Below are 22316 nucleotides of genomic sequence, written 5' to 3'. Positions count from 1 at the left end.
TGTGACTACTGGAAGGCCAGATTGTAAAATAGGGAGAAAAAGTGTCCAGTGTGTGGGGCCAGCTTGGAGATGGGATAGGTAATAAGGTAAAGAACAGACAGGAGCTACGCCATCCAGCCCCTGCCAGAGTCCCAGATCACTCCTGCCGTCCTTGTCCTCGAGCTGGGATGTGACACACGGGGGACCCGCCCCCGCCTTTCGGCCGAGTCCAACCTCGCATCAGTTTCCCCGCCCCCACTTTGTGACGTCGACTGGTCTCGACGCCCCCCCACCCCCCGCGGCCCCGCCCTCCCGCCTGTCTGCTCGCCCTGGCTTGGCCGGTTAGAGGCGCTCGGTCCGGGGAACGCTGGCGGCCGTCTGGGACCATGAGGCACCTCGCCGCAGGCTCATTTCTCTCACTCCTGAGGGGTGAGCGCGCCTCCGCCCCCGGAGCTCTCCACTGTCCCCGAGCCGCCTTCCCCCGGGACCGCCTGCAGCCTCTCCCCATCGCCCCTCCCCGCCTCGCCAGCGCCCCTGCACACTCACCCCAGCTTGGCGGCCAGGCGCCCAGCCCCCGAATGCACGCCCCGCTCTCGGGGTGGGTGTTCCCGGCCGGCGGGTGCGGAGAGGGGCCCATCGTGGTCTGTCCCCGACCCGCAGTGCTGCTCCTGCCTCTGGCACCGGCCCCCGCCCAGGACTCCGCCTCGACCTCCACGCCGGGCAGCCCCCTGTCCCCCACGGAGTATGAGCGCTTCTTCGCACTGCTGACCCCTACCTGGAAGGCGGAGACCACCTGCCGGCTCCGCGCCACCCACGGTTGCCGGAACCCCACCCTCGTCCAGCTAGACCAGTATGAAAACCACGGCCTGGTGCCGGACGGTGAGGGCCAGCCCTGTGCTCCCTCGACCCAGGGCGAGGGGACGGGTGGCCCTGAGCCCGGGTGCCCCGCTCTCCGGACCCCAGGAGCCCATCGCACCCTCTCTCCAGGAGGGATTACACCCCTGTGTTCACCTGTGCCCCACCCTTCCCTAGGCGCAGTCTGCTCTGACCTCCCTTATGCCTCCTGGTTTGAGTCCTTCTGCCAGTTCACCCAATACCGTTGTTCCAACCATGTCTACTACGCCAAGGTGAGGTCAAGACAGAGCTTGAACCTGGTGTCACCGAGGAAGGGCTCCAGACCATCCTTAGGTCCTCCCTCTCAGTCACTGGCTGACACTCGCCCAGATTCTGTGTGCAGACCGTCTCACCTTAGGCATTCAGACTCTGTGAACAATCCCCCCTTGTTGCCAGAAAAGTAAGGGAGAGGGATGGGAGGAGGCAGAGAGAAGCCTTAGGGTTCCTCCCAGTAGTGATGTCATTCAAGTCAAATGTAAAAGCCAGGAAAGTGGGCCAGCAGGGCGTCTGATTTTGCAGGGGACCCTGTCTCAGATCTAGAGGGTTCGACTCAGGGCCGTGTTCCCTGATTTCCTCCCAGGAACTGTGAGAGAGGAGACCTGGGGACAGAGGATAAGGTGGAGTGGAAATGTGCCCTTTGTGAAAGGCGTTCCCACTCTGCTTCTCTCCTTGCAGAGGGTCCGGTGCTCCCAGCCAGTCTCCATCCTCTCACCCAATACCCTCAAGGAGGTGGACAGTTCACCTGAAGTGCCGCCACCTACCACGGCGACCTCCCCCAAGTCCTCCCACGTCACAGGTGAGACCCTGCCAGCCTCTCATCCCAGAGTCCCCAAACCCAGGGCTTAAGGTATCCACGGGAGGGACCTGGGGAGGTGAGCTGCTGGAGGTAGCCTTGGGCAGCTGTTTGCATAAGGGGAGAGCCTACTTTTTTGACACAGGAAAGTTAGGGCTTTCCTATATCAGGGTGTTTTCTGACGTTACATCTATTTCTGCCCTGAACTAATTTTTCCTTGCTCCCCAAAACACTCTTGCGTTAAGAAGTCCTCTGGCACCTTTCTCAGCTCACATCTTCACTCCAAAAAGGATTGGTTGCTAGGTATTCAAAGTACTTGGTGCTTCCTAAGTGAGAGGGACAAAAGGTGGTATTAGAAGTGGGTTAGGAAAGAGGACCCTTTGTGAGGGAGGTGGAAAGGGGACCCATAACACTGCCACCACCGTCACCATAGTACTATTGTTTTGATATTTGTATTCTTGCCTGTGTTTTGTATGATTGGTTGTGTGAACATGTGTAATTTAGGCTGCTTTCCTCTACCTTTGTGTTTATGTGTGTGTTTGTGCTTATGTGTTTATGTGTGTGCTTGTGTGTTTATGAGTGTGTCTGTGCTTATGTGTGTGTTTATGTGTGCTTATGTGTTTACGTGTGCTTATGTGTTTGTGTATGCCTATGTGTGTGCTTGTGCGTTTTGTATGTGCTTATGTGTTTATGTGTGTCTGTGTGCTTTTGTGTTTATGTGTCGGTTTGTGTGTGCTTATGTGTTTGTGTGTTTTTAGTGTGCTTATGTGTTTATGTGTGTGTTTGTGTGCCTTTACATGTTTATGTGTGTCCCTCTGCAAAGACGGAATGCCAGAAGCCTAACCTTCCCTTTCCCTTCTCTCTCTTGGTCCCTCGCAAACCCTGTTGCAGCCACCGAACGACAGGTCTTCCAGCCCTGGCCCGAGCGGTTGAACAGCAATGTGGAGGAGCTGCTCCAGTCCTCCTTGTCCTTGGGCGGCCAGGAGCAAGGGCAGGAGCCCAAACAGGAGCAGGGGCAGGAGCACAAGCAGGAGCGGGGGCAGGAGCACAAGCAGGAGGAAGGGCAGGAGCAAGAGGAGCAGGAGGAGGAGCAGGAGGAGGAGAAGCAGGAGGGCCAGGGCACAGAGGAGGCGCTGGAGTCGGTGTCTAGGCTGCAGGCAGACCCAGAGCCCAAGTTTCGGTCTGAACTTGTGTCCTCCAACCCTTTCTCCTTCACTCCCCGGGTGCGGGAAGTGGAGTCTACTCCCATGTTGATGGAGAACCTCCAGGAGCTTATCCGATCGGCGCAGGAGATGAATGAAATGAATGACGTGTATGACGGGGAGACCATCTGGAGATCCCAGAGCCCCGGCAGGTACTGGACGTTCTGTCTCCCCCACCGGCCCCACCCTTCCTTCTGCCTTTGGGGATGAGAAGCCCACTTGGCCAGCCTTGGCCTCAGACCCACCCAGATCTGCTTGGGCTTTGGGTGCACCCAGCGGCTGCCCGCCTCACCTGCTCTGTGGCTTAAGCACTGTCCTAGATGCCCATCTCTACCTGGCATGGGGTTAACCCTGAAGCTAGAGCTACCAGACTTGGGTTCTGGGTTTCACTCTGCCTCTGATGAGCACTGCAAATTTCATTTCCCCTTTCTGGGTCTCAGTTCCTCATCTGTAAAAGGAGGCGGTTAATCTGGAGGCCTCTCACCTCCAGCATGCTGAGTGCATGTGACTAAGACTGGATGGTAAGGGCAGTGGGGATCGAGTAGGCATGGCTGTCTGCCCTGGCCCTCTGGCCCATCCCCTGCAGTGGTGCCATCTTGGTCTTTTTGCAGCCTGCTACAGCTGCCCCACGTGGAGGCCTTGCTGACCCTGTGCTACTCGATTGTGGAGAACACCTGCGTCATAACCCCGACAGCCAAGGCCTGGCAGTACTTGGAAAATGAGATCCTTGGTTTTGGGATATCGGTATGCCCACTGAGCTGTTCACTGGCTCCAAGTTCACGGGCCTAGGGAGTAGAGGATGGGCGGGACCACAGAAAGCCTGAAAAACTCTCCAAGTGAGAACCCCTTCTTGGAAAGACATTTCCAGCTCCCCTAAAAGGAAGGAGGCTCAAGACAGAGTCTGGAATCTATTCCTGGCCAGAATTCCTTCTGTGGTTCAGTTGCTAAGCTTGAGTCATGTCCAGTCAGTTCACCAACCGCAGGATGTGGCTGTACCTTAGATACAGCTCTTCTTCCAGGAGGGATCCTAGAACCCGTTCCAGGGCTCTGTAGAGAGATCCCAATCTTGATATGTCCTCATAACCCAGCAAATTCTATTTCCAAGAAGTGTAGGACTTTCCAAAAGCACGTTAGCAAATGTGTGCTAAGAGCTGGCATGCCATCCATGCATCTGTCTATTCAACAGATATTGATCTGGCTAGGTATTTGAGACACTAGCAATTCTGTCCTAGGTAATTTAGCGATGAGTGCAACAAGATCCGATCCTCTGTCCTCCTGGAGTCCACTGGGAGAGAGGGACAAAATGGAGACCAGTGTGACAGGGATCGACGCATGACGGATAAGTCTAAAGTTCAGAGAGCAGATGGCGAGCACAAAAGTCATGCTGGGGCAGGATTGGAGAATGCCTCTTAGAGGAACTGATGACCTGAGACCTGGAGATAAAAGAAGTTAACCAGGCAGAAGAAGGGGTTGGTAGAAGGTTCCTGCTAGAGAGACTACTGTGTGCAAAGGCTCAGAGGAAAGAGAGAAGAAATTCCACGAAGGACCAAGAATGAGCACACTGTTACTCTTCCTCCCGCTCTCAGGGAGCTGAGATTGAGTAGCATTATACGAAAGGAGTGTGGGATGGTAGGTGATAGAAACAGAGTTATTTTTTGGTGGAGGTGGACCGCACGTAGGAAGTTCAGGACTACTGGAGAGCTCATTGGATTTTAGGGCTTGGTTGAAAGAACAGTAAGGAGCCCATTTTACCTGGAAACAGAGTCAAAGAGGCCATGATGTGAATAATCCCGAATGGCAGTCCGAACCGTTGTATTTCATTTGGTAGGAAAGGGGAATTCAGTTATGATTTGGGGTTAGGGACCTGATGATGCCTCCCCCATGAGCTGTTATGAGGAGCGAGCAAGAGATTGTGTGACTGTGATGCGCTGACCGGACGGCCTGGAGATCCTGCCGAGCGAGATCTTCCTGAGGAGACTCACTCAGGGCGGACAGCCCCACAGGGAGATGGGCGGCTCCACATCTAAGAAGGTCCTCCAAGAACTTGGAGGCTCTGAACCCAGGTGCTCCAGCAGAGGACCTGGGTTTTGAGTTGGAAGCAGCCAGACCAGTGTCCCAGGTCCATCATGCACTCGATGTGTGTTTGAGCAAGTGACTCAGCCTCGGGGAGCCTCAGTTTCCTGGCAGGCAAATGGAGCCATGCTTAGTAGCTATTCTATTCCTAGGAAGACCAAATAAGATGAAGGCATTTATCAGCCATGGCATGCAGCACCGTGCCAGCTCTTTGTAAATATTAGCATTATCATTAGCAGAGAGGAAGGGAGGACGGTGAGCCTCTTTCAGTTAGGCAAAGTTAGACATCTGTCAGGCACTTGGCCATGAGGATTCAGAGCTCAGGAAAGAGATTAGAACGGATGATAGAGGCTTGGGTGTCACCTGCAAGAAGATGAAGATTGTTTGTGAGGAAATAAACCATCCTGGAGGAGGGGGAAGAAATAGAGAGCTGATGGGAGGTCCTTGAGGGGAGGACCTTGGGTAGGGGGTTTGGGAAAAGCCAGAGGAGCTTCTGGAAAAGGCTTAATGCGGGGACCTTCGTTGGGGGCGTGGGACTTCAGCCTCAGGCCCTCAGCCGCACCCCTCCGCAGGTCTGTGACAGTCTGGGGCGGCGACACTTAGCCGCGTGTACCCTCTGTGACTTCTGCTCACTGAAGCTGGAGCAGTGCCACTCGGAGGCCAACCTGCAGCGACAGCAGTGCGACAGCTCCCACAAAACACCCTTTGTCAGCCCCCTGCTTGCCTCCCAGAGCATGACCATTGGCACCCAGGTACCGACCCAGCTGGGTGGGCTGCAGTGGTGGCGGTGGGGGTGGGGGGTAGGGCTTTAGGCAAGGTCGGGCAACCGGGGGCTGAGGGGGTGAGCAGGGTGCCCACCTCTCTCCTGTGCCCCGTGCCACAGATAGGGAGCCTGAAATCGGGCCGCTTTTACGGGCTGGACTTGTACGGCGGGCTGCGCATGGACTTCTGGTGTGCCAGGCTGGCCACTAAGGGCTGCGAAGACAACCGAGTGGCCAGCTGGCTCCAGACTGAGTTCCTGAGCTTCCAGGATGGAGACTTCCCCACCAGGGTCAGCCCCACCCCACTCACCACGCTTCCTCCTAGTCCCTCGCTCTGGGGAACCCTAGGATGTGGGGTGGGGGGCGCCTTGGGGCCCTGGCTTCTGAGAGCTGCTCCTCACTGAGCCTCCTGCCTCTTTCCAGCAGACTCCCCTTCCCCCTCCCCAACACCCTCCCCCCTCCCTCCGCCTCCCCTGGGCCCCCAGGAGACCAGGATTGTGTTTAGCAAAGGACTAGCAATCCGGGAAGCTGGAGGGTACAGGACTTGGGGACACGAGACAGGTCTGGTCCCATCTCTGCCAGTTACCCTTGGTGGGTGGGAGTGGGAGGCCTCATTCCTAAGACAAACTTCTGGGTGATGCCTGAAGTGCCGCTGACAGTGATCCAGTGCTTCCCTGCCTTAGTCTGTAGGCTCCTTCCCGAATCTTCCAGTGCTTTCCCTCTCAATGGGATCAGCTTTACTCCCTCCGCAGTCACCTCCCCTGTGGGTCAACCTGTTGTAGCTAAGAGCCAGCACCGCCTCCCTCACTCCCCCAACCCCCGCCTTCTGTGGTTTAACAGAAAACAATCAAGACCAGGACAAGTTGAGACTACTTAAGAAAGGGCTTTTAGCTGAGCAGAAGGGCCTCCGCCTAGCTTTCCTCCCTGAGTCCCTAGATCTGGACGGGGCCTTAGACCATCTCAGCTGTTTCCCTGGGTTTATGGGTGGGGTGGTGAGGGCCACAGAGGGAAGTGGCTCCACCCAGGGTCGCACATTAGAAACACTTCCACCTCTTCCATCCTAAGCCGTCCCCAGGAGGCTCCCTGAGATGGGACTGCCACTTGGGACCCTTCCACGATCTGGACCCTTGGTACTCACTTCCCCGGTCCTCTCAGCTGCTTTCGCAGCCTGCTGACCGGCAGAGCAGCCCCTTCCTAGTTTCAGCTCCCAGCTTCTTCCCAGACACAGGGTGACACTGAAGGGGACACCCCGGTGCAGAGGGTCTGGTTCTCTGCCCTGGTTTCTGCCGTCGGGGGCGCTATGAAGGGCTCTGAGGCTTCTGAAGTCTTCCACCTCCCATCCCCCGCTCCTGCCTTAGATCTGTGACACGGAATATGTGCAGTACCCCAACTACTGTGCCTTCAAAAGCCAGCAGTGTATGATGAGAAACAGGGACCGGAAGGTGAGCCACCTCCTGCTGCTCCCACCACCCCCATCAGCCCCTCCATGGGTCACTGCACGCTGACCTGTTCTGACCACCTTTCCACCTCCCCCACACACCCCGAGCCGTGGCATCCATCTGAGCATGGGGGTGGGGGTGTGAAGAGCAGGTGTGTCCCCCGGAGCTCTGTCCCTACTCCTCCAGCCACAGGTGAGCAGCCCTCCCAGGCCCCCAGGCCAAGGGTTCCGGGATGGGGGTGGAAAGGGGAGGCTGCCATAAGAAGCCCTGGGGACACACTGGGAGGGAAGAACCCCCAGCCTGGTTGGTCAGAGAGGTCTAGATGTCAGTCCTGCCTCCTGCTCTTACTCACTGACTCGTCTGAGCCAAGTCACTTCCTCTCCAGCCCCGGGCTCCTCATTTCTAAAAGGAGGGGTTCAGGCTATGTGGTGTGTCTGGCTGCTTTTTAAAAAAGCCACATCTGAGCTTCCGCCTTCCCTGACTTTTCCTGCACTCCCTGCAACCACGCCCGCCCCCGCCCCCGCCCTGGGATCTGGACTTCTGACACCTCTGGCTCCTGGCTCTCCCACTCGGACCCTGCACAGGTGTCCCGCATGAGATGTCTGCAGAATGAGACGTACACCGTCCTGACTCCGGACAAGAGCGAGGACCTCGTGCTTCGATGGAGCCAGGAGTTTAGCACCTTGACCCTTGGCCAAGCTGGATGAGCTGGACTCTGTCCTCTCCCCACCCGCTACCCCTTCCCATACTCTCCATTGCTTTCAGACCCTGGATTGTCTCTTACTTGGCCCGAATCACGTGTCTTTTGGGTTGGGGCACCAGTCCCAGAGAGGTTGGTGATGGGAACTCTGCCCACCTTAAAGGATGTCTATACATAAAATGTTTATTTTTAACTTGTGTGGCCTGGTTTGGTTGTGATCCCCTCTTGGGCCTCCCCGCCCCCTGCCCCCAGGGAGTCAGTTCTACAGCCCCTGGCACTTATGGAGCCATCTGTTGGCAAGGGAATCCTGGGGGTGGTTCTCAGGGAAGCAGTCCTGTGCCAGGAGAAGACTGAGAAGTCAGAAGAAGTCATGGCTGGTGTCTTGGGGACTGTGTGGGCCACGAGGGCGTGTGTGTCTCCATTTCTGAAGTTCTGATCCCATGATCTCAGATGTGAGTGCAGGACTGTCCCTCTAGAGGGTCATCTGAATGAGACTGTGTCCAGCGGGGGCCAGCCCCAGGCAGTATGGCAGAATTTGCCATTTATAGGAGGGAGGAGGCAACTGGGCTGGAAGCCCTTGCTCTGACATCCAGTCATGGGCCCAATGGTCCAAATGTGGGGGAGCGCGTCATGACAGCTTGCGTGGAGATGTGACTCCAGCATCAGCCTTTAATAACGTGGGAATCAGGACTTAGCGGGTGGTCGAGTGGTTAAGACTCCATGCTTCCAATGCAGGGGGCGCAGGTTTGATCCCTGGTTGGAAAAACAAGATCCCACATGCCATGTAGCCAAAAAAATGAAAAAGAAAATTTCTTGAACTGAATAAAAATGAAAATACAACATATCAACTTTTTAAAAAAGTTAAAAAAAATAACCTGGGAGACTTCCCTTGCTGTTCAATGATTAAGACTTTGCCTTCCAGTGGCAGGGGGTATGGATTTGAGCCCTGTTTGGGAAGCTAAGATCTCAACATGCCACAAAAACCAAAAACATAAAAAACAGAAACAATATTGTAACAAATTCAATAAAACCTTATAAAAATGATCCACGTTAAAAAAAAAATCTTTCAAACAAAAAAAAAAATAACGGATCTCCCAAAACATATTCTGGAAACACACACGTGGAGATAACTATATAGCATTTAACAGAAAACGTTATGGAAAAGCTCAAGCATACACAAATACAGAATAACGCAACCCTGGTGGTTCAGAAGGTGAAGAATCTTCCTGCGACGCAGGAGACCCAGTTTCGACCCCTGGGCTGGGAAGACCCTCTGGAGAAGGGAATGGTTACCCACTCCAGTATTCTTTCCTGGAGAGTCCCATGGAAGGAGGAGCCTGGTGGGCTACAGTCCATAGGATTGCAAAGAGTCAGACAAGACTGAGCAACTAACACACTCACAATGCACCCTCAATGCCCCCATAACCCAGCTTTTATTATCAACATGTGGTCAAGCTTTTAAGACCCTGAGAAACCCTGTAATAGAGAAACCTGTTCGACTTAGTGTTTCCCATGCTCATTCAACCACAATGTCCTTTTTCACCTAGGGCTCAAAGCTTGTTTTTTTGTTTTTTGGGTTTTTTTTTTGCACAGAGCGCAGACATCATGCCTGGCCCTATTGATCTGGAAGACAAGGGGCTCAGCCCAGGCTACAGAGACTAGGGGTTGTCATCTGAGTCCTGCTCCCCCTCCCCCACAAACACACAGAGGGAGGTATAAGCCACCTGTGACAAGAGCAAAACCATCTGCTGGAACCCAGAACAGACGAGACAGCCAGGGGGAACCGGCAGGACAGCAAGAGGCTGGGGGTTAGTAATTTGGAATCTGCAGTACTGGGTGTGACAGCTGGGCTTCCCGGAAACTACAAGGGGTGTGAGAGGGATGGGTGGTGGTGAGGGCATTAGTGGGTGAGGGCTGGGGCTGCATTAAGTGACATTCTGCTGGGGTTTCTTCTCTGGCCAAACTGTGAAGGCACTGAGGTCACGGCTTCCTCCTCTCTCTCTCCCTGCCCGCTGTCTTGGGGTTGGGTGCGGGTGCGTGCAGGGTGCCGGGATCTGCTGAGATCTGCTGAGGTGGGTGTGTCCCACTGCCGGGAGCAGGTCCTACCAGCCCGGCCTGGCGCAGAGCAGGCAGAAGCCAGCTCGGGAGAGCTGCGAGCCACACCGACGAGCACAGGTAAGGGGGCCTCACAGGTGGGATTGAACCTCACAGGGGCACAAGGACAGCACCCCTCCTTTAGAATTGGGGGACGTGGGTGGGAGTGGAGGTGAGAGGGGGCCCTGGGCCTGGAGAAATCTTTCTGAATAAAGAGCTCAAAGGGACGACCTCAGGCAGGCAGACCGCAGACAGAGGATGTGCCCTGGAGCATGAAGCCAGCCCCTGGGTCTGTCTGTTCTGGGGGCTGGGTCTTCCCCTTCACCTACTCTCACGCTAAACTCGGGGTCCCAGGGCCACTGAGGAAAGAGGGCCCTCTGAGGATAGTTTCCAACCCTCTCCCATTCTCAGATAAGACAATGTCCAACGCCCACTCATCCGGAGCCAGGCCTCTGCAGGTGACAGTAACCTGACCTGATTAAACTCCAGAGCGGGTTCAAGGCACAGACCTGCCCTCATAGGGACCTTCCCAGCCAAATCCAATGTCTTAGAGGTGCCTGAGAGACACTGCCTTCACCCAGGGCATTCTCTTTATAAGATGTTGAGGCCAGACGTCTCCAGTGTCCTGCCAGGTCTGGTAGGATGTGGTCCAGGAGTGTCATGCAGTGGATAAGATTTCAGATACTGGGCACAGGGTAGGGTGGGGGTGATATTTGAGCGTGTGCAGGGCCTTCTTTTGTTTTTGTTTTAATATGTATTTATGTATATATTTTTGTTTGTGCTGAGTTTTCTTTGCTCCACCCGGGCTTTTCTCTAGTTGCAGAGAGTGGGGGCTTCTTTCTACTTGTGGTACACGGGCTTCTCACTGTGGTGGCTTCTCTTGTTTCAGAGCATGGGCTCTAGGTGCACGGAGCTTCAGTAGTTGTGGCTCAGGGGCTTAGTTGCCATGAGGCACGTGGGATCTTCCCAGATCAGGGATCAAAGTGGTGTCCCTGACACCTGTGTGTCACACCACTGAGGGTGGCTGTTCCCTGTTTGTGGGGGCCTCCCTGATGGGAAGGGGCCCTCCCATCAGGTTGCATCTCTGGTCCCTTCAGGGTGATCTGAGGTTGTCGCTGAAGGGGACCTGGAGGCAAGGGTTGGGTTGAGACAGAAGCAGAAACTTTCAACCCTTGAGCTTCATCTCCTGGCCACCCAGAGACCGTAGAGCCCGGCTGTGTCCCTGTCTGGTGCCCTCAGCATGCACCCCAGCAGCTCAGAAGCCTCCCAAGCCCAGGCCCCCGGGGAGGGATCACAGAGGCTTGAGGGCTCCACATCACACATACTCAGTGCTGCCCAAGGGCAGGGCCAGGTCCATGAATCCAAAGGCTTCCCGAGGTTTCTTTGAGTCTGTGGGACCCAGCCAAGTCCCAAAACAAGGACCACCCAGAGCACAGGGCTGCCGAGAGTTGATCCCATTTGAGTCCTGAGTGATCGAGACTTTGTTTCCTGTTTTTCCAGCTCTTGACAGCAGGGTGGAGAAATGTATGCAGGTGGGGAGGTGACAGCCACTCACCGGGCGACTAGTCATTGAACTTATGGCCTTTTCCTAGAAAGGAGAAATGGGATGAGAATAGAGAAAGGGAAAAGATGCAGCTGAGGATGATGTTGGAAGAGCTGAAAGAGAGGCCAAGAGGGGAAGGGTGGGGAGAGGCTGGAGCAGGATCTGGGCTGCAGAAAGCAGAGCAGGCCTGAACCAGAGAGGAAGGAGGATGGAGGTTAGACAGGACACGTGGAGGGGAAGACCATGACCCCTGGGTCAGGAGGAGGCCATCCACTCAACTGGGTGACCTGGTACTATCCCCACCTTACAGACTGCCCCAATCAGCCTGCAATGCGGGAGACCCAGGTTCGATCCCTGAATCAGGAAGATCCCCTGGAGAAGGGAACAGCTAACCCACTCCAGTATTCTTGCCTGTAAACTTCCATGGACTGAGGAGCCTGGCAGGCTACAGTCCCTGGAGTCGCAAAGAATCAGACAAGATTGAGCGACTATTAGTCACTTTCACAAACTTCCCAGACCCAGGACAAGCTGATGGGCAGGATTCATCTGTGTTTCAGAGCAGCCCTGGGACAGAGATTTTCCTAAAGCTTTCATCATCCTTCTGCTGGATGCTCAGTACAGTTTGCATCCGTTTGGGAAATCTGAACATACAGGCCATAAGAGTCTTCACAATCACACGTGTCTGTGGGTAGAGGTTGCATCTTCTCGTGGCTGCCAGGTTGCAGCAAGAGAGGAAGTGGGTTCAGTTAGCTACAGGGTCTGGTTACACAGTGTGTGTGGTGAGGGTGGGGGTGGGGAGACATGCTGATGGGCTTTTGACAGCCCAAATCTAAAAGTAGGTCAGAGCTATTCAGAGCTGGTCTTCCGGGGCAAGAAGGATGAAGAGACCGGAGATTCCCACTTTCCAAATTTCTGAAGGGTGTAGATTCCGAAGGTGAAGAGGTGATGAGAGCAAGGCCTTTGGTGGATGTTCGGAGAGGCGGGGAGAGCAGGGGGGAAGTGGGGCAGGAAGCCCACGGGGAGGGTAGCAGACAGGAGGAAGCTGGAGCTGTCTGTCTTTCCTCCCTGCCCCCATCAGTGTCCCAAATCACCCACCCCGCTTCTGTTCAGCTCCCCTCTGCATCCCTGGTCAGGCGCCAGAAGGGTGGACGCCACGGGCCAGTTGTGTGGAGGAGAGGAAGGGAAAGATCATGATCTAGCCTTCTGTCCACTTTTATCCTCCATTCTCACTTCCTGCCAAGGCAGAAAATAGCCCTGCCCCACTGACTTATCTCAGCAAAGCATGGTGCCCAGCCCAGCTCAGAGGGCAGTGGGGCCGGTCCCAGAGGTCCCAGGGACACAGGGATCTGGGCCCTGGGTGTGCTTATGGCAAGCTGAAAGACGGAGAAGGTGAGGAGGAGAATGACCACGCATACTCTGGTCTGTGCATGGTGTTGGGGCGGTGGGGGAGAGGATGCCGGAGGGGCAGTCCCCAGGCCTCTCTTTGCCTCTCAGTGTCCTGGGGCAGGGATCTGCTTGTGGCCATCTGCACACCTGTGTGTGTGCCCCTGAAGCTGCCCGTCTGTCTGTCCATCTAAGGATGTTGTCCCGAAGACGGGGGCTGGGTCTGCCCTCCTCCCCTGGCTTGGCTGTCTGAGGCTCCGTGCACACACACACGTGTTACACAGTGATCTGTATGTTACTAACAATCTTGTGTGCCCATCCTTTGGTGCACCCTTACCTGCCTGTGGCCTTGCACGTGAGTGCAGCTGTGTGCTCACGTGACCTCTGGGCATGCTGAGGTTGCTGAGCCCGTGTGGGCCTCGAGGTTCCCCTTCTCCCTGGTGAAATGAAGTCCTGGTGTCTCTGCGCTTCTGGGGCTGCTGCTGTTTCTTTGCTTTACCGCCCCCCACCCCAACCTGACCTCTTGCTGACAGCAGGACAGAGGAGAGGGGCTTGCTGCCCCTTCCCCATACCTAGAGCCCGCCTTCCATTTCCTGTTTGCCTCCTTTTTGGCAGTTTTTCCCATCTCTGCCATCTGGCCTGGCACTGTGCCCATTCAGTTCCTCTGACAGGGAGCCCCAGGGAAGCAAGCGGATGGGGTGGGGGACTAGGGCAGGGGCCTGGCAGCTCTCAATGCTTGGCTTAGGCCATTCTGTGTGAGTCTGTCAGAGAGGGGTGGCTTTTTGAGACATCAACCCAAGGGCTTCTCGGCTTTGGAAGGAGGAAGGAGAGAGCATCTCTGAAGAATTCCTAACTCCACCTTTTAGTAGCAGCTCACCTAATGCATTGTGGTCTCATTAACATGCAGTGTTGTTGATGAGAGCCTTGTGTGCTGTGTGCTTAGTCACTCAGTCCTGTTCAACTCTCTGCCACCCCATGGACTGGAGCCCACCAGGCTCCTCTGTCCATGGGATTCTCCAGGCGAGAATATTGGAGTTGCCATTTACTCCTCCAGGGGATCTTTCTGACCTAGGGATCGAACCCAGGTCTCCAGTGTCTCCTGCGTTGTAGGCTGACTCTTTACCAGTGAGCCACGAGGGAAGTGCTGAGAGATTTAGTATTCTTGGAAGAGAATTATCCATTCACTCATTCATTCATCCTAATTGTAAGGAGCTATTGATTCTCCAAAGAATGGTTAAGAGTGATAAAATGTTACTGTAATTGTAGCTGTGAGCTTCCCAGGTGGCTCAGTGGTAAACAATCTGCCTGCAATACAGGAGATACTGGAGTTCTGGGTTTGATCCCTGTGTTGGGAAGATCCCCTCCCTGGATGAGGAAATGACAACCCACTCCAGCATTCTTGCCTGGGAAATCCCATGGACAGAGGAGCCTGGCGGGCTACAGTCCATGGGGTTGCAAAGAGCCAGACATGACTTAGGGACTAAACAGCAACAAAAATTGCAGCCGTAAACTGTTACGGAAGTTTTATCACAAGCAGTTTCCAAACAAGGCTCTCCAAAGGGACATGCTTTTCAGAGTTGCACATGCGGAAAAGATAGTCAGGAATGTGATAAGAGGTTGGAATGACACATGAAATATTATAACAGGATTACAGGCTGGATGGACATGGGGGGCAGAGGGAAGATTTCCTTCCAGGCAGCCAGTGAATATCACAAGGGCCTGCTAAGTGGAAAGACTGAAGTGTGAGTGAGCTTGGGAAGAAAGCTGTAAAAGGCCTAATCCCTACCCTAGAACCTTATCATCTGGTTGGGGAAATGGGACAAACACACAGGATATGACCTGAGGAGCTGAAAGTAGAAAACTGATTCAGTAGGTAAGGGGAGATCATCAGGAGGCATATTTGTGTGTGTGAGAGATGAGTCTGTGGTACCAATGTTTGAAGTGGGAGAAAGAAGGAAGTGGGTTATTAAACAGTACATATTTCAATTGGACAAAGGAGGAAGTAAAAGCGTTCACCTATGGGCACAGATTTCATCTAGGCAGCAATAAAAGTTAGGTGCAGCATCTAGCTCACACCCACCCACCCATTCTTATTGGAGGCAGCTTGGACTTTGGAGGTGAGACGTCCTGGGTTTGAGTCCTGATTTCACTCCTCACTGACCACTTTTGAGTAAAAATCAGGAGAAACACTGACCTCCAAGGGCTGCTGGGAGGATTAGAGCTTGCACTTAGAAGGCACCCAGGGAGATGGTGAGCGATCAGTAAGGCAGCTATTATTTTTGACTCAACATTTATAGAGGGAGGGGCTGGGGCTACAAAGATGAGTAAGTCACAGTCCATAGGCCCTCCCTCAGGGAGTTCACGGGTGAGTGGGAGGAGCAGACCAAGAACAGCTCATGACAGCCTGAGTAGGAAAAGCTGACGTGCGTCCAAAGTGCTGGGGAGACACCAAAGAGGGGACTATGCCTGTTTGGTGGGAGGGCGGGAGTCAGGAAAGGCATCATGGGGCTCTGAGAAGTGGCTGAGTTTACCAGTCAGAGAAGGGGAGAGAGGGCATTCCAGGTTGAAGAGACAGCACGTGAGAGGCAGAGCCCTGAAGATGTCAAGTATTTGCAGAATTATCACTAGTTTGGCATGACTGGAGCAAAGGATCATGGGAAGTGGGCACATTTTAGGAAGAGAACTGGTGTTACTTGCTTTTCCGCATGTTTAAGACCCATCCAACATTATTTTCGTTGATGAAATTGGTATTTCGTAGGAGAAATGTTTCTTTATTCTTGTGCTGTGCTTCTTACAAGTCTTAAACTGCTGGTTGGAGGGAGAACAAACAAACAAGCGAAAAACACACTAGAAAACGTATGACGATCAGGTTTACAACTTTGTTCCATGTAAGGCTTTAAGTGGTTCCAACTGAAAGGAGTAGGTTCAGTACTTTGGGATAATGGCTCAGGGTCTTCAGATAACTTATTTCCTTAAGATCCCCAAGTCGGCACGTGGCCACCCATCTTCATTACCATTACCCACAATATCCAAAAGATGGAAAAACCCAAGTCACCATCAACAAATGAACAGATGAACAAAATGTGGTGTTTATACGGGAAAATATTTGTTTTTGTTGTTTAGTTGTTCAATTGTGTCCGACTCTTTGAGACTCCATGGACTATAGCCCACCAGGCTCCCCTGTCCATGGGATTTTCCAGGCAAGAATACTGGAGTGGGTTGCCATTTCTTTATCCAGGGAGGGGATCTTCCCGACTCAGGAATCAAACCTGCATCTCCTGCATTGGCAGGCAGGTTCTTTACCACTGACCCACCTGGGAAGCTCAGGAAAATATTATTCAGCCATAAAAGACTGTAACTCTGATACAGTCTATAGCATGGAGGGACCTTGAAAACTTTAAGCTAAGTGAAATAACCCAGACACAAAAGGATGGAAATTCTACATTTCTACTCAGAGGAGGGGTCAAGAATAGGCAAATTTACACAGACAGAAAGTAGAATAGAGGTTTCCAGGAGAGGGAGGGAAAGGGGATGAGCAGTTATTGCTTAATGGGTATAAAGCTGTTGTTTGGGATGATGAAAAAGTTTCAGAAATAGTGGCAATGGTTACACAATACTGCGATTGTACTTAATGTCACTGAATTGTAGTCTTAAAGATGGTTGCAATGGTAATTTTAATAAGTTCTGTATATTTTACAACACACACAAAATAGACAGCATGTGGGGATCACAATGGAGGGGTCTCTTCTGTGGCCTTCTGGCATTAAGGAAGGACTTGAGATGAAGTCCTGTCTTCTGACTCCACTACCTCTGGCCATACCCTTCATGTGCCAGCTTTTGCCTGAGGATGGCAGCGGCTGTGGTCTGCCCTTTCCGGCAGTCTCAGTCTTATCAGAGCCCACAGTACTTCCTGGCTCATTGCCACCTTCTCTGGGCTAAGCGCCCCCTTCAAGCCCTTAGGACCAAACCACCATCTCCCCCCATCATAGAACCCTCACTAGGAAACATCCAAGTCAGACTCTGCAGGGAAGCTCCCAGAGAAGTTCAACCCACAAGGCCTTCCCCATCTGGCAGCACTGTGCTGAGGTGTGCCATCAGCCTATGGGACCCCCATTCTATTACTGTCCCCATTTTACAAATGAAAAAACTGAGAGTGAGCAAGGTCAAACCATCCAGCTGGACTGGGTCACTCTGACCACAAAGCCAGCCCACACAGGAGCAACAGCAGAGATGAGGCTGGGATTTCATCCTGTACTTGGGAGTTTGAACTTTATTCTTTAGATAATGGGGAACAAGCAGAACAGGCTGGTGCCAGGGGAGGGGCTCCACAGTTCTTCTCACCACCTGACATAAGAGCTATTTGTGTGCGTGTGTGTGTGCTAAGTCATTTAGTTGTGTCCAACTCTTTGTGATGCTATGGACCGTAGCCTGCCAGGGTCCTCTGTCCATGGGATTTCCCAGGCAAGAATACTGAAGTGGGTTGCCATTACCTTCTCCAGAGGATCTTCTGGACCCATCGATTGAACCACATCTGCTGTGGTTCCTGCATTGCAGGTAGATTCTTTACCCCTGAGCCATCCACCCAAGGAGGCCAATACCTATTTACCAATACTTTATCATCTGTCTCCTTTCAGGGGAATGGAAAATAGGTGGGGGCAAGGCCTTTGTTTTGTTCACTGCTTTGAACATGCCTGAAACCTTCTAAAGTCCCAGGAAGCATTTGTACAAGAAAGGAAGAAAGGAAGAGATATTAGCAGATAACAGTAACCAAAGCATTTCATATATATTGACTCGTTGAGTCTAATGACCTTGTGAAGTAGGAACGCCTCTCCTTTCTTTCTTTTGTTTTCCAGGTAAGGAAAATGAGGGGTAGAGATATTAATTCAGTTTTCTTTCCTTTAAAAAAAATATTTATTTATTCGGCTGTGCAGGGTGTTAGTCGTGGCATGCAAACTCTTGGTTGCAGCATGTAGGCTCTAGTTCCCTCACCAGGGATTGAACCCTGCGTTGGGAGCTCTGAGTCTTAGTAACTGGACTACCAGGGAAGTGGCTAAGGCACACGAGGACAAAGGCACAGATTTCTACGTAGGCAAGTCTGACTCCAGAGTCTGTGCATTTAACACTGTGCCATGGAGACGGCTGCAGAAAGCTGTTCTGGACACAGAAGGAAGGTAAGGGAAAGGTCTGAGGCTGAAAAAGGTCTCAAGAGGCCAGGGAGTTCAGCTCCATAACATTTGTGTCTTCAGCCCTTCCTTGCCCAATCTTGACTTCTGGCTTCCCTCCTGTTTCAGGTCTCCACTGCCGATGAGGCTGTGACCAAAGGCATCCCACTGCTCCCCACCTTCCCCCAGGCCGGCTGCCTTGCAACCACAACCCACACGCCCATGCTGAACCTCCGTTTGCTCTGGGGCTCTCTGTGCAGCCCCCAGGCCCCGGCCCCAGAGACTGGAGATGCTAGGACGTGGGTGCGCCCCCTGATGCCCCCAGCCTAGCTCCTCGGCGCACAGTGGCACGATGCAAGCCAACTCCTCGGCCAAGTCTCTTCCCACCGAGTGCCCGGACTACCAGCCCATCCATCATTTGCATCTGGTGGTCTACAGCGTGGTGCTGGCGGCCGGGCTCCCCCTCAACGCGCTGGCCCTCTGGGTCTTCCTGCGCGCGCTGCGCGTGCATTCGGTGGTGAGCGTGTACATGTGCAACCTGGCGGCCAGCGACCTGCTCTTCACCCTCTCCTTGCCCTTGCGCCTGTCCTACTACGCGCGGCACTACTGGCCCTTCCCGGACTTTTTGTGCCAGCTGGCGGGCGCCGTCTTTCAGATGAACATGTACGGCAGCTGCATCTTCCTGACGCTCATCAACGTGGACCGCTACGCCGCCATCGTGCACCCGCTGCGGCTGCGCCACCTGCGGCGGCCTCGCGTGGCGCGGCTGCTCTGCCTGGGCGTGTGGGCGCTCATCCTGGTGTTCGCCGTGCCTACCATCCTGGCGCACCAGCCCTCGTCCTGCGCCAGAGACGGCCGCAACGTGTCCCTCTGCTTCGAGAGCTTCAGCGACAAGTTGTGGAAGGGCAGCCTACTGCCGCTCTTGCTGTTGGCCGAGGCGCTGGGCTTCCTGCTGCCCCTGGCGGCCGTGGTCTACTCGTCGGGCCGCGTCTTCTGGACCCTGGCGCGGCCCGACGCCACGCGGAGCCAGCGGCGGCGGAAGACGGTGCGCCTCCTGCTGGCGAGCCTGGTCATCTTCCTGCTGTGCTTCGTGCCCTACAACGCCACGCTGGCCGTGTACGGGCTGCTACGCGGCGAGGTGGTGCCCGCCAGCTCCGAGGCGCGCAAGAAGGTGCGCGGGGTGCTGATGGTCATGGTGCTGCTGGCCGGTGCCAACTGCGTGCTCGACCCCCTCGTGTACTACTTTAGCGCGGAGGGCTTCCGCAACACCCTGCGAGGCCTGAGAGCCCCGCTCCGGGACAGGACCTTGGCCGCCAACGGGGCTCAGGAGGCGCTCGCTGAACCGCTCACCGAGACTGCCCACGCCTCTACTCTGACCACAACCAGCCAGGGGCAGCTCCAGCCCTCCGATCCCCGGTCATCCTTCACCCCATCCCACGAGGATTCGTCCTTCTGAACGCACAGTCGTTCGTGTCAGAGCACGGTCCCACCCCCACCCCCACTCCCGCGCCTCTGGTACTCTCAGACACGCCGCGGTGTGCACCGGGGAGCGGTAGGGTGGGCGCTGGGACTTAGGAGTGGCAGCTCCTGCTACCGGATGCAGAAGAGAACGAAGTGTGGGGCCCAGGGGCGCGCGGTAGGAAGAGCGCCGCTGGAAATGTCTTTAACTGGGGGTGATGGTGAGCAGGGGAGGACCCCTTCCCCAGCCCCTAGAAAGTGTTGCTGTGAACCTGCCCATGTAGAGGCAGGAGACTGGATGAAATGTCCTTGGTGGGCAGGAAACGCGGCCCACAGCTGGTAGATGGAGCGGAAGATGGGTGTCCTGCCTTTAGACCGGCCACAGCAGGCTTAGGGAGTCTTAGGAGGCTCTCCCTGCCCAGCACTGAGGCATAATATTAATAATACAAAAGCGTATTGGCTGCTCACTGAATTGGTTTCCTTCTTGTCTAGTGACTTGAAACAATTTAGACCTGACACCCAGCATGGATAGTTGGGGGCAGGGCAAAATTGAGTTAGAGGAGTTTTCCCTCCAAGTTCTTGGTCCCTAGTCCCCTTTCTAGGTCCTGCCTTCCCCCTTCAAGATCTCCTCCATTCTAGGTCCTCGGTTCTTCCCCCTCCACCTGGCGCCCCGTCTGCTGCTTCACCGATAATACAATGAGGAGAACATTCTTGTTCTAAAGTAACAGTTCTCAGACTTGTTGGTCTCAGACCCTTTTACACTCTTAAACATGGAGCATTCCAAAGAACTTTTGCTGATACTTTGTTCTTTTGATACTTAACCATACTAGAAATAAAAAAGAATAACTTTAAAAACAGAAATAGGCAAGCACACATTCCAATAGCTGTGAGAGCAACAGTGTCACGAAGCCTCTGGGAAATTCCATCATCTCCTTGTGAGAGAATGAGTGAAAAGGACAAATAACAGCTTAGTCGTATTATTATGAAAATAGTTTAGACTTTCTAAAAGAATCCATCCCCAGATCATGCTTTAGAACTATACCTGTACTGAAGTATTAGAGTTTGTGTACTTTCTTCCCAGGCTATTATATACATTGTTTTTATTAATGCCAGGGAAAAAGCTGTGCTCAAGTCAATCGGAAAGGCTTGCAGCTTCTGGGGGTGGGGGTGGGGGCAAGGTGCGTAGGTGCTCTACTCCAGTGGAGCACTATCTAGGGATCGTGGAGCTGCAGCGGGAGGTGGGGGTGGAACGAGCTGCACAAATACTGAGGAGGAGGTGGGGGTTGGGGGTTTCTCTGGGCAGGGAAAAGGAAACAGAACAAGAGCCAGGCAAGAAGTTTACATGGAAGTAAATCCGATGAATGATGGACAGGAGGGCAGGAACAGGATGACTACTCTTAGTGAGCTGGAAGTAAGGAAATGGAAGTCTGATTTACCAGCCACCTACTGTTTCCTTCCTTCCTGAATGGAGTCTGGGCTGGCACTATGTCGTCCTAAGTGAAGTCGCTCAGTTGTGTCCAACCCTTTGGGACCCCGTGGACTGCAGCCCACCAGGCTCCTCCATCCATGGGATTCTCCAAGCAAGAATACTGGAGTGGGTTGCCATTTCCTTCTCCAGGGGATCTTCCCGACCCAGGGATAGAACCCAGGTCTCCTGCATTGCAGGCAGACGCTTTAACCTCTGAGCCACCAGGGAAGCCCCATGTCATCCTAAGACCCTGACATTATTAGTGAGATTAACAAGGGAATTGGTGACATGCTCATGTCCATGTCCTGCATGCATTTCTGTTTCTCACTGCTGTATGTTTCTGTGTGTGCGCATGTGTGTGTGTGTGTCTGTGTGTGACTGTCAGAGTTTCCCAGGCTGTGCCACTGTGTGTTTTAGTTCCTACTAAGCCTTTTGTGTTTACCTGAGTCCTCCAGATAGTGATTTACAAGGGTAAAATGACCCCTGGTGGCCAAACCAGAGAACTGACCCAGCATCCTCCCTGAGAGCCGTGAAGTGGAGCTTTCCTCTGTCTGGTCTGAGGTTAACAGCCTTCTGCTGCTCTAGACAAGGCCCGGTGGTTAGCAGGTTAGCACCTGCTCCATCAATTGCTCCGTCCTTAGGGTTCAGACCTTCCAGACCTGGGGGCATCAAATGTCATCATCATCCAAAGTCTCAGCATTTTGCCCTATCCAAACTGAACCTAATAGTTTAAAAAAATTGTTTGCTTTGGCCACATTGCATGGCTTACAGGATCTTAGTTCCCCAACCAGGGATTGAACCCATGTCCTCAGTAGCTAAAGTATGGAGTCCTAACCACTGCACTGCCAGGGAGTTCTCTATTTGAGTATTTTTATATGCAGATAAGTGGATGAACTCCAAAGCAATTAAAGCTCACATAGCAAGTATCTTCTAACTTACTATATAATTTACTTATTTATTTATTATAAGTTTTATAGTTTATTGTCTGTCTCCCCTTCACCGCACCCCCCCCAAGTAGAATGTAAGCTCCCTGGGGGGAGGGATCTTTGGTTCTCTGGTGTATCCCCAGCATACAGGACAGTGTCTGGTGCCAAAGAAGTTCCTAATAAATATTTGTTGAAATGATGAACAGTTGAATCATTTTTTTTATTTTTTTATTGCAGTATAGTTGAATTACAATGTTAATTACTGCTGTAATGAACAATTGGGCTTCCCTGTGGCTCAGTGGTAAAGAATCCCCCTGACCAATGCAGAAGATATAAGTTTGATCCCTGGGTCGGGAAGATCCCCTGAAGGAGGAAATGGCAACCCACTCCAGTATTCTTTTTTTTTTTTTTTTATTCAATCCCACTGACTGTAGCCTGCCA

The 22316-nt window shown here is 53.4% G+C and overlaps 2 protein-coding genes across 5 annotated transcripts; both read left to right on the top strand.

Moving 5' to 3' along the window:
• Positions 1-290: 290 nt before the first annotated feature.
• ACRBP (acrosin binding protein) lies at positions 291-8034 on the top strand. Of its 2 annotated transcripts, XM_005907463.3 has the most exons (10): positions 291-408; positions 640-858; positions 1012-1106; positions 1549-1669; positions 2558-3020; positions 3480-3612; positions 5514-5693; positions 5825-5992; positions 7061-7144; positions 7726-8034. In XM_005907463.3, exons 1-10 carry the CDS (start codon positions 366-368, stop codon positions 7846-7848), a joined length of 1629 nt encoding a protein of 542 aa, XP_005907525.1. In that variant the 5' UTR covers positions 291-365; the 3' UTR covers positions 7849-8034. The 2 variants fall into 2 exon arrangements, with proteins under 2 accessions (XP_005907525.1, XP_070226203.1); XM_070370102.1 differs by lacking the exon at positions 5825-5992.
• Positions 8035-9811: 1777 nt separating this feature from the next.
• On the top strand, positions 9812-20699 carry LPAR5 (lysophosphatidic acid receptor 5). 3 transcript variants are annotated; one of them, XM_005907462.3, is made up of 2 exons: positions 9812-10016; positions 18153-20699. In XM_005907462.3, exon 2 carries the CDS (start codon positions 18376-18378, stop codon positions 19477-19479), a length of 1104 nt encoding a protein of 367 aa, XP_005907524.2. In that variant the 5' UTR covers positions 9812-10016; positions 18153-18375; the 3' UTR covers positions 19480-20699. The 3 variants fall into 3 exon arrangements, with proteins under 3 accessions (XP_005907524.2, XP_070226202.1, XP_014337568.2); XM_070370101.1 differs by lacking the exon at positions 9812-10016 and adding an exon at positions 17270-17415; XM_014482082.2 differs by lacking the exon at positions 9812-10016 and adding an exon at positions 17475-18032.
• Positions 20700-22316: the final 1617 nt, after the last annotated feature.

Source organism: Bos mutus, chromosome 5 (genome assembly GCF_027580195.1).
Source record: "Bos mutus isolate GX-2022 chromosome 5, NWIPB_WYAK_1.1, whole genome shotgun sequence".
In the NCBI taxonomy this organism is placed as follows: Eukaryota; Metazoa; Chordata; class Mammalia; order Artiodactyla; family Bovidae; genus Bos; species Bos mutus.
Note: the sequence above shows the minus strand (reverse complement) of the source record. Positions and strands in the feature narration are given on the sequence as shown.